The sequence below is a fragment of the Cricetulus griseus genome (genome assembly GCF_003668045.3).
Source record: "Cricetulus griseus strain 17A/GY chromosome 1 unlocalized genomic scaffold, alternate assembly CriGri-PICRH-1.0 chr1_0, whole genome shotgun sequence".
NCBI lineage: Eukaryota > Metazoa > Chordata > Mammalia > Rodentia > Cricetidae > Cricetulus > Cricetulus griseus.
The window spans coordinates 197,523,262-197,535,333 of record NW_023276806.1 but is presented as its reverse complement, the minus strand read 5'-3'; the positions used below and the strand labels follow the sequence as shown (position 1 = coordinate 197,535,333).

Here is a 12,072-nt window from a genome sequence, read left to right as displayed (position 1 = left end):
CTGAATTTACTCTATATGAAAATTAAAGTCATGGTTCAGATACCAGAATTTTATGCAAATATTAGCAAATTATTGTAAACTTCATGAACATAGTAAGGCAATGTTATAGTTTTTAAAATTATTATCCTTATTTCAGAAAAAACAATAATTTCATCAACAAAAAAGGTGCCAACCTTTGTTCAATCCTTTTTGTTTACTTTTTGAGACAGGGTTTTTCTTTGTAGCCCTGGCTGTCCTGGACTCACTTTGTGGTGACCTTGAACTCAGAGAGATGGGTCTACTTCTGCCTCCCGAGTGCAGTGTATATAGTGCAGGCCAGAAGAGGGCACCAGATCCCATCACAGATGGTTGTGAGCCACCATGTGGTTGCTGGGAATTGAACTCTGGACCTCTGGAAGAACAGTCAGTGCTCCCAACCCCTGAGCCATCTCTCCAGCCCCATAATGAAAACTTTTAATTCACTACTTTCCCTTTTTCAATATTTATGTAAGCATAAACACAGGGTGTATGTGTGTACTGTGTGGGTGTATCTCAGGTACTGGTCCTTGCCTTCTACCTTGTTTGAGACAGGGGCTGTTGTACAGTGAGGCACTTCCCAGACTACCTGACCTTCAAGGCCTCCAGGGTTCTCCTGTCCTCACTTCCCATCTTCTAAAGGGCGCAGGGACTACAGATTCACACTACAGCACCAGCCGTTAATTGGGTGTATGGATCAGAACTCTTTAAACTCACACACTTTACCACAGAGCCATCTGCTTAGCCATAACGCACCAATTTCATATGGGGGAGAGACCTGTAACACCAGCTTTGACAGAATAGGGCTAGGAATAAGTACTGTAGGAGGGGGTGTTATTTAACATGAGTCCTTTAAAACACCCAACTAAAACAAAAGTTTAACCACAGTTTTACCAGTGCATGAAACAGAGACATCATTAGTAAAAGCTATATCCAAATTATCTTCTAAAAAGTAAAACAGAACCTTGCAAGGTGGTACAACCTTTAATCCCAGAACTAGGAAGTTAAAGCAGGGGACAGCATGGGAGAAGTCAAGGCCAGCCCAGTATACACACTGAGCCTGTCTCAAGCAAAAAGTTAACCACATACCTACCTCATGGTGCAGATATTTCTTAATCCAAAGAAAGCATACACCCATACAAAAGCTCAGCCACTTAAAACTAGAACCAGGAGCATCGGGATGTAAATTCTACCAGGTTTACAGGACATGTCTACAATCCCATCTTGGTAAACTGAGAAAGAGCTTAAATTCAAGGTCTACATAGCCTACAGATCAAGTTCAAGACCACACTGGATAACTTCGTGAGACTGTCTCAAAACTTAAAACAAAAAAGCTATCAAGATAGCTCAGCAGGTGGTGGTGGTACATGCCTTTAATTCCCACACTAGTGAGGCAGAGGTAGGTGGATCTGTGATTTCAAGGCTAGACTGGTCTACAGAAGTCCAGAACAGCCAGAGCTACAGCTACACCCTGAGGGGATTGGGGGAGGCGGGCATGAGTTTGGGACATAGCCCTCAGCAGGTAAAGGCACTTAACACCAAGACTGACAACCTAAATTTAATTACCAGTACCCTCATGTTGGAAAAAAACAAAAGAGAACTGATTCCTACAAATGGTCCAACCCACACCCCACACAGAGGCAGGCGGATCTCTGTGAGTTCAAGGCCAGCCTGGTCTCCAGAGCTAGTGCCAGGATAGGCTCCAAAACTACACAGAGAAACCCTGTCTCGAAAAACCAAAAAAAAAAAAAAAAAGTCTGGGAGAAGTGCAGTATTACAGACCTTACCTAGCTTGCAAAGGTCCCGAACTCAATGCCTACTTCTTCTATACACACATGGAGCATAAAGACACAAACTTCTAAGTTACAGCACATCCAAACAATGAAATACTGCTCAGCAACCTAACTTCAAAATTATGACCAGTGAAGGGATACATGTAAAGGGCACACATACTATTCCATTCGTATATAATTCTAGAAAATAAAAAATCATCTAGGGACAGAAATCAAACCAAAGGCCGAGGAGGAGAAAAGAAAGAACTACAAATTAATACAAGAAATTTTAGGCCCTTGGGCTGTGGAAGCAAGAGGATCGGGAGTTTAAGGCTAACCTGAACTATGTGAGATCCTGTAATAACGACAGTTATTACAGGGGAAGATGAGTGTGTTTCTTCTTGATTGTGGTCACAGGCTTCATGGATAATATGTTAAGACACCACTAAAAAAAAAGCATACCATATCACTTTTAAATAGCTTCCTAGCACTCAGAGACAGAGGCAGCAGGGTTTCAATTCAGAGACCTAAGCTACATAGCAAGACCACGTGTCAAAAAAAACAAAGGTATAGAGCTGGCTCAGTGGTTAAAAGCACTCTTTTGCAGAAGTCCTGGGTTCCATCCAAGTACTCACATAGTGGCTCACAGTCACCCTTAACTCCAATTCCAAGGGATCTAAAGTCCTCTTATTGATTTCTGGAGGGAAACAGGCATGCACATGGTGCTCATACATGTATGTATGCATGCAGCTGACACATTTGTACACATAAAGATAAAAATAATTTTTTAAAAGGCTGGAGAGATGGCTCAGAGGTTAAGAGCACCGACTACTCTTCCAGAGGTCCTGAGTTCAATTCCCAGCAACCACATGGTGGCTCACAACCATCCATGATGAGATCTGGTGCCCTCTTCTGGTGTGCAGATATACATGGAAGCAGAATGTTGTATACATAATAAACAAAATCTTTAAAAAAAAAAAAAAAAAAAAAAAGGTTGGGGGACTGGTGAAATGGTTCATCAGGTAAAGGTGTTTGTCACCAAAGCTAATGACCTGAATTCAATCCCTGGAACCCAAATGGTGGAAGAAGAGAACAAACTCCCAAAAGCTTTCCTTTAATCTGATCGAAAACACACACACACACACACACACACACACACACACACACACACACACACACACACACACACACACACACACGCGCGCACGCACAATGTGGTATCTCGGTATGTAGCTCTGGCTACCTTGGAACTCTCTCTTGAGAACAGGCTGACCTCAAACCCACAGAGATCCACTAAGTACTGAGATGAGCACCATAAAGCCCAAGAAAAGTAACCCCCCCCAAAAAAAACAGGGTCTCACTATGTAGCTCTGGCTGGCCTTGAACTCACAAAGATCTTCGGGCTTCTGACTCAAATGCTAGGATTAAAAGCATGTACCACTATGCCTAGCTGAAAAGTAATTTTTAAAACTCAGTGGTACAAAGCACTTCAGAGGCATCTGTTTTGAGGCTAGCCTGGTCTATATAAGTTTTGGTACTTAGAGCTATATAGAAAGAACCTATTGTCACAAAAAAAAAAAAAAAAAAAAAAAAAAAAAGGCTGTAGTGGCTCACACCTTTAGTTCTAGCACTGCAGGAGGGTCTGGTCTAGAAGGGAGTTCCACACAGAGAGAGGGGGGACAGAAGACACACGGACAGGACAGACATAGCAAATGCTTCTGGTGCTTCTAGATCACAAAACAGGAACTTGTGTGTGTGCTACTCAAGCAATCTATCACACTTATAGCCTCAGTCAGGCACTGCTTTCTTTGTGGGTATTTTTTTTCCCCAGGGAGGGTTTAGATTAAGACAAGACACCTTTAGTCCAGCACTCAGGAGGCAGAGGCAGGCGGATCTCTGTGAATTTGAGACCAGCCTGGTCTACAAGAGCAAGTTCCAGGACAGGCTCCAAAGCCACAGAGAAACCCTGCCTCAAAAAAACAAAACAGAAAGACATGATCTTACTATCATTATATGTCCCAGGCTGGCCTAAAATTTCTGAGATCCACCTGCCTTTAAGTCTGGAATTCTGGGATTACAGGTGTTTCAATATACCAGCTGTCTCCAATATTTTTAACAGGGAAAATCAGTTTCAAAAATATTAAGCAAAATCAAAGCAGATACATAGAATATGGCCAATAAATCCTGAGGAGAATACAATGCTATAGGAAAAACACCAACAGGCTACCTTTAAAGATGATTTCCATGCCACAGTCCCTGGAGCAGCTTCTCTCATCCCCAGACCCCACTCTGGACTCCTGAATGAGGAAGTCCAGGGGTGGGATCCACAATCATTTTAACAAACCCTCCAAGTAATTAAGATCACACTCAAGTTTGAGAACTATTATTTAAAGGATAAGATTATGAGTGGCTGTTTTCTTTCCTTTTTTGTAACCTGTATTTTCCCCAATTACTTTATTATCACACTTTCAAAACCCAACTAAGCCTTTCATTAAAGTGTTTTATTAAAACACAGATTCTCTGGGTCTCCAGGTAAAAGCTGCTATGTTGTAGGCATTTTAAGATTTGAATTGCATGTCTAAAAAACCATGGTGTTTGGAACCATCAATCTGTTAACACAGAACAAGATATCCACTGCATGTATGTATAAACACCATCAAAGTACTGGGTAAGTCACACTACCCCAACCAAGGCACCTAGGTTGTCTTAATGCTTGCACACAGAGAAAAGGGTCTCTTACAGGTCCTACCTACAAAAAATTTTTCCTTCTAAGAGCTTAACTTTTAGGCCTACAACTTCACTGCAAACTCACCACAGGTTTCTGCTTTACCAAAGTACTATAATGAACTGTTTGTCAAAGACAAATTCAAAATACTGGGAATTGCCAAATCTTTAACTTTTAGCTTTAAGACCATAAAACTGTTCTAACTTTCATCTCACCAATTCACTGAGAGGCCACAGGAAATGAGAGGTCAACCACAGGTTGCCAATGGACACTAAGGCTAGTTAAAAGACTGTCCACACTTTGAACACAAATTAAACAGTAACAATGACTAACTTGGGAATAGAATAACTGCTGATTAACAGTAAAACACCAAAGTTAAAGTCAGTGATAAATGGCTCCACATTTCATGCTTGCTTTTTGTTCTAATGCCCACCTTAAAAAAAAAAAAAAAAGTGGGGGCTGGAGAGATGGTTCAGAGGTTATCAGCACTGGCTGCTCTTCCAGGGGACGTGGGTTTAACTCCTAGCACCCAACATGGCAGCTCCACCACTGTCTGTGGCTCAGGTTCCAATGTTCATAAAATAAATAGAAGCTGGGCGGTTGGTGGCGCATGCCTTTAATCCCAGCACTAGGGAGGCAGAGGCAGGCAGATGGATCTCTATGTGTTCCAGGCCAGCCTGGTCTCCAGAGCGAGTGCCAAGATAGGCTCCAAAGCTACACAGAGAAACCCTGTCTGGAAAAACCAATAGATAGATAGATAGATAGATAGATAGATAGATAGATAGATAGATAGATAGATAGATAGAGAAAAGGCATCTAGATATCCAAATATCCCCACCACATAAAATTATTTTTAACTTTTCAATTTCTTAAAAAATAGTAATTCGTTTGTTGTTGAGACAGTATTTAGCTCTAGAGATCTCACAGAGATCCACCTACATCCCAATTATTGGGATTAAAGATGTGAGACTCCACCAAGCCTGGCCAAAAAAGGAGGGGAAAAAGTCAATTTTAAAAATACAAAGTATTCTAAAAAAGACAAGATGATAACATAGTGTTGACCTAACATGTTGCCATTCGTGGTTTAAAAGAACAATTTAATAACTAATTTTATAAGCACTGTGTCCACCATTTATCTTTTCACTAATTCCTCCACACAGCCACACAATGCCTGACACAAAGAGGGAACATAAATATTTAAGGGTTTAAACTTGTTGCAGAAAATTCCTGTGAATCCCCAGGCTTTCAGCTTTGGAGGTCCATTTCCAGCACACCTTTATTTAATCCAGCATATCCTGTTTGTACTGAGATCCTTCTGGAAAAGAGAATCTCTGAAAACTCACGGCATTCTTAAATTTCCAATATTACAGCAATAGCAGGGTGAGCCAAGTCCCCATTATGCTCAGATCCAGTTTTCTGGTTTAATTTTCTGAACATTTCTCGAATCTAAGAGTACAGGGTTTTTTTGTTTTGTTTTTGTTTTATCCCTTAAACTTACACTTGTGCTTGTCAGCGGCGCGGAGGGCCTCCCCAGCCCCCACCTCTTTTGTATGTAAACACGCTCTTGTCACACACTCCCATCAGCTGTTTGGTAGCTCCACCCCTCCTCCTTTTCCGGGTAGTAACAGAGCAGCCAATGAGCTGCAAGGAGCTGTGCCTGCGGCCTTTTGCCTGCATACGCTTTTCCAAAACAAGCAGCTCTAGCCTTCAGCAGGGGCACTGGTTCACAGATAAAAGGCTCACCAGAGCTGTGCAACTGGGCGAGACAGTCACCCCCACCAACAAGGAAACCCATGTAACCTGAGCTGTTTGTTCCTCCACCAGGGAGAACTTCAACCAATATTCCTTTAGGGCAATCACGCTTAAGGTCACCAGAGTCCCAGGTCTCAGACAATCTAAATAATCAGTGGTTGCCGGTGGAAACCTCAAAGGTTGGTGATCCTGTGCTCTCTCAGGCTGGCAATCTACCTGACTCTGGCAGCAAATGGCTGCACTATCCAAGCCCATTCCACTGGACCTAGGCTAAGGACAAGTGTTTTTGATTCCACAGCGCCCAAAAGTCATGTAAATCAGTTTCTCGGCTCCTGTGGAGGTTTGCACAACGCTCAGCTGAGGCACAGAAGAGAAACAATGAATGAGTCAGAGTTTCAGAACATAATCGCCCAGCAGATTAAATGCATTGGTGCAAAACACTCACTCCCTGCATAACTTGGGAGTCAGCTATCCTACCAACCGGTCACAAAAGAAATATCAGACTCCAGAGAGACAGTGTCTAGCGTTGGTGGAAAGCGTTGACCAATTAGTCCCATGTCCTCTCCCCTCCCTACCCCCACACCGCTACTTTCCTACTACATAGGGTTCCTGCCAGGCTGTAAATCCTTGTGGTATAATTACGCCCAGAGACAGCCGAAAATGGGCTGAACCAGGAGCTTCGATGAAACCGTGGGTCGATCAGCCTCTACACCAAAGAAACCATCCAGGGCAAGGGACAAGTAGTACCAGACATTCCTTCAGACCTTCTCTGAGTTCCTTGCCACCATCTTTCATTTTTAACAACCCTCGGCACTGACACTCAATTTTACTACTCATCTTAGCAGGAGGCTGGGGAATTTGTTCTTAAAATTTCCACTTAGTATACCTTACCCAGAAATTGTAAAACTCTACTTGGGCCTACTGATGTGAATTAGAACTGAGAAAGGAGGCCATAAAATCCTCCACAATACACACCAACACACAAAAGGAAATCCGACAATTTTTAACTTCCAAACTACATTAAACCAGAAAACAAACTCAAAGCAGAGATAACCTCTAGCTTTCAAATCAAAACTGTTATCCTCTGATCTCAGAAAGCTACAATGTTGAAGAGCCCTGGTTTCTTTTGTCAGCAAAGGGAAGGTGGGGAAAGAACAGAAGCCAATGCATCTTCGCCTTTCTTCATCTTCTACTAAAAATAAGCTATGAAATAAGCCACTTAGGGAGAGGGGAAAAAGACACCCTGCTGTTCTTTGTCTGTTTCCCTCTCCCTCACCACCCCCCACACCCGGACTCCTAAATGCGGTAATCATTCTAGATGCCACAACTACATGAACAAAAGGCACTGTATGGAAAAGGCATCAGGTCAAGTTAGGCCTCGATCTTTATCCTCAATCTTTTAGAAATCTAAGTATAAATGTAATCTGAGGAACTGACATCGGATCAAAAACAGCTGGAATCACCCCATCCCAATTATACATTAGGGTGAAATTCACATTAGGTGTGACAGTAACTCTCAATTCAAGACAAAAATAACTCCTAAGTCTACCACCATGTTATTTCCTAGTTTCTAAACAAAAATAAAGCCTCCAACTACTTTGTGTAAATGTTACACAGCCATAGTTACAAGTTTTCCTGTGGGCTTATGAAAAGCCAACATTCCTGGTATCATTCGCATATTTAAAAAGCAATCACTGCCACAAACAGCTCATAAAGAGTTGATTTCACTTGTGCCTAGGTGTGTATCTGGCATATTACCCTTTATTACTTACTGTTCTCCTACTACCCTTTCCCCAAACTCTAAACTTCGGAGTTTACCCACTATTCTTAATTTCTAGCCAGGTCTCCCCTGGGCGAGAAGAAAAGCATGCTCTTATTCCTGAAAAGACGGATTGGACCAAAAAAAAAAAAAAAAAAAAAAAACCTAGCCTATGCAACTTCCCCTCCCATCCCCCAAATTAAAATCCTATGCAAAAACTACTTTTTTAAAAACTTCAGCAAATTCCCTAACAGTTTTTGACAAACACCACTGATAGAAAAGGTAAAACAATCAAAAACAGCAACAAATAAAAGAAGGAATTCACCTGAAGAATCTAGCCAAACAACTTGAGTTATATAAACAAAATCCTGCAACAGGGGGAAACGGTGGGGGATGGGGGGCGAGGCAGAAAGAGAAACCAGAGACAGGACTTTTTAACAGCCTTTCACCTTCTCTCAAGGGATTAGCTATTTACAACACTAAGCTCTCACCGCCCCCCATCAGCCCTCAAAAAATAAAAATCATTTTTTAAATACCCGATTTGTTTCAGGAACCTTCGAGAATTTCTAGCCGGTCATGAAATAATCAGTCTGGATTCCAACCAAAACCACTGCCTGGAAGACTTATCAGTTACAGCTCTCCCACTGCAACCTCGGGTCGACATAAAGTTGGGGGGCGGGGGGAGAAAATAAAAAATGTCACTTGGCCCAGATCATAGAGTAAGCAGTCCTCAAGAACCATACTCTCACAGAGGGAGTTTTGCTCAAGTGGCTAGTACAGGGGCTATTTTGTTCAGGAGCTCCTCTTTCTCTCCTTCCTCCCAGCTGTCAGATCCACAATATGGAGGGTGGCCTGCCTGCTAAGAGGGCCTGGGGGTCCTCACTGCTCACACTACGAGTGGGATAGGCTTTGTCAGTCGAAAGAAAAACAGGAACGTTCTCCAGACTAGAAGGCTTAACAGAGTGTCTGATTTAAAACACACGGAGCTCTTTATTACAAGAGGGGCCCTGAGCAGACTACTCTCTTCCTAATATAGAAAGGAATTAGGGATAAAGGAGGTCGGTTGAGTTACCCCAGTTTAAGCAGCACTGTGAGTGGAAGGGACCCGAACACCTCAACAAAAAAGAAGAAGAAAGACTTCCCTCTCGGGAAATTTCTATCATGAGTCCATAAATCCAAAGCTAGCAAACAGGAAGCAAAGACCCTGAAGATGAGCTCCGGGTGACGAAGGAGGCGGCTAGTTATGCCCCCCCCTCCTCCTCCAAGAAAGGGCCGTCTTAGGAATCCAAACGTCGTGGAGGAAAAGTCACGGGCTCCGGGGGGTGCAGCGAGAGCGAGGAGCAACGCACATCTCGGGGGGCTGCAGATAAAGGGGGCCTGGAAAAGCCCTGGGCTCCGGGGAGGTGCTAAGGGGCCGCCGTAGGCACCGGAGGCGCGGCCAGTGGCCTGGAGTGCCCCGGAGCCCTCGCCCGGGCACCCCACCCGCCCCACTCGCAGCCCCAATCCCCCTCCGTGAAGGATACAGCTTGACTACGTCCGTGTCCATCCGCCTCTTGCCGGGACTGGGGGATGACATGGTGGTGTCGCCGCCGCCGCCGCCGCCGCCGCCGCCCGCTGCTGCCGCTGCCTCCCCGTCGCCTGCGCCGCCCGCCGCCTCTCTCCCCTCCTCGGCCCCGTCTGTCACGGGCCCCGGGCCCAGCTCGCAGGGCCCCGCGGCCGCGCCGGCTCCTCGGCCGAGGTGGCAACACCCGCGCGGTCCGTGGGGTCCGCTCAGCCGCCGCCGCCGCCGCCGCCGCCGCCCGCCCCGCACGGGGGAACACCGGGCACTGCCCCGCCGAGTGGGGGCGGGGACCGAGGCGCCCGCTCGGGGCTGCCCTCCGGCAGAGGCTCCGCCGCGGCCCGGGCAGGCGCTGCTCCGCGCCGTGCGCCGCTCCCCCCCCGCCCCCCCGCCTGCGCTCGCTAGCTCGCTAGCTCGCTCGCTCGTTCGCCTGCCCGCCCGCTCACGCTCTCGCCAGCTCCCAGCTGCTCCCTCCACAAGCGGACGACTCCAGCTCGGCCGGCCTCTCTACCCCAGCCTCGCTCCAGGCGCCGTGATGTCACCTCTGTGACGTCATCCGAGGGGCGGGCGCCGGTGGGAGGGGCGGGGCGCCGTCGCGGGGGTAGGTTTGGCCGCGGCGTTCTGGGAGATGTAGTTCCTCTTTCTCCTGCCCGCCTGCATCCCTCTGCCCCCTCCCCCAACCTCCCCACACACTTCATCGCTCAACTGCCAGTGTCGTTACCAATCCACATAAGCGATGGTAGTAAATAATGGCAGTCTGATTTACATCCGTGTGCTGTATGAACCACCCTCTCACACGGTGTTACAAAGGCCTGTTTGGATATGGAGGAGGCCAAAGTGGCAATTACTCAGACTGGCGTCCAAATCTGGAAATTCCCACACCAGCATGTTCTCTGCACTCTGCTCCCTCTTCAGATGGAAAGAATTGGTTTGCAGGGATTGTAGACTACAGCAGGACTTCCTCAGAGCTTGCAAACCAGGGTTCATGAATCCTCCACATGAGGCCAGTAATTCCAGGAGTGCAGTAGGAGCAGCAAGGTAGCAAGAACAGAAATAATTTGGTACTAACATCCTTGTTCTACAGAGTTTGAGGTAAGTTGAGGTGATTTTGAACTCACAATGTGTGTGACTGATAGAAGCACCCTAAATACGATCTGATTCAGGACAAAGATGGTTCAGCCCTCCAAACTCCTATACCAACCGTGTGTACTTGCTCATTCATTTAATAAACATTAACTGCTACTGTGTGCTTATGGTCCTGAGTTCATGAAGCTATAGCATGAATAAAGGCAAAAGTTACACAGCCCTCCCAGAATGGGCCTGAGTGTCAGCATCACTTGGAAGCTAGTTAGAAATGCCACTAAAAGGGCCCCAGGCCTGCTCATTAGCATATGCAGGTGATCCTAGTTCTCAGGTGGTTCCCTCAACAGTGAAGTTTGAGGGATACTGCTCTACAGAGCTCAAACGTGACAGCTAAACTAAGGAGCCAACCAGGCAAAAGAGAATAGTGCCAAGTATTTTCAAAAGCTTTATATATTGTCTTTTCCCTATGACTACACTTGTACTTTAACAAGCCAGGTGTTGTGAGCTGGGTCCCTTTTAAAAACCTTACACACACACACACACTCACACACTCCTGGGAACAGAACAATGGGCTAAAGTTGGACATCATTTGCTCCTGCCATTCTACTCTCAATATGCTAGCTACTTTTTAATTATAACATATATGTCATAAAATGTTCAGTATTAAACTATATTTAAATATTCAATGCAACCACATAAAATAACATTGGCTATTATGCAACTATCACTACTGCTCATTTCCTGAACCTTCTCACCAACCGCAACAGAAACTGTGTACCCCTTAAATAATGACTACTTGCCCCCATTCCCAGTGGCCCTTGTAACCTCCATTCTATGTTCTAGAGGAAGAAAGGACAACTCATTGTTTTGTCCTACATCAAATCTGTCAGCAGACACTTGTGAAGGGACTTCTAACCCCCTTTATTTGATTGCTTTATTGAAGGAAGGAAAAAATAAACCAAGATGTGTCTTTTTCCCTAGAGTGTTACTTGCTCTCCTTCTCTCCTTGGCCTGATTAACTTCCACCCCTGTGCTAAGACAGTGGTTTTCAAGCTTGGCCCAATACTTCAGAATCACCTGGAGAGCTTGTTAAGCTCACAAGTGTCCAGGATCCGCCCCTGAGAATTCTGATTCAAAAGGTCCAGGGGGAAGCCTGAATATCCTTGTCTTTAACAAGTACCTCAGATGGTCCTGATGCTGGCCAAAGTCAGAGAACCTCTGCCTTCAGTATTCCAATAGGCACCTACCTGACCACCCCTTGCTGTTAAATGCATTTATAAAAAAGTCCTATGCCAAGAAGGCAGAAGCAGTACCCTCTGCTCCTCCACCACACCCACTGGCACCTAGAGGACCCATGGTTATTATCTCTAAAACCACAGCATATATACAGGACAGACAGAAAAGGGGG

At 45.3% G+C, this 12,072-nt stretch overlaps 1 protein-coding gene across 2 annotated transcripts in view; it reads right to left on the bottom strand.

Moving 5' to 3' along the window:
* The window catches only part of Ube2h (ubiquitin conjugating enzyme E2 H), a 98,550-nt gene extending 88,433 nt beyond the window's left edge, over nt 1-10,117 (bottom strand). The window contains exon 1 of one of the 2 annotated variants that reach the window (XM_027391395.2): nt 9,547-10,117. In XM_027391395.2, the coding sequence (XP_027247196.1) occupies nt 9,547-9,599 (53 nt within the window). In that variant the 5' untranslated portion in view covers nt 9,600-10,117. The remainder of the gene's footprint in view (nt 1-9,546) is intronic. The other variant, XM_027391394.2, reaches the window with a different exon arrangement.
* Between the last annotated feature and the right edge of the window lie 1,955 nt (nt 10,118-12,072).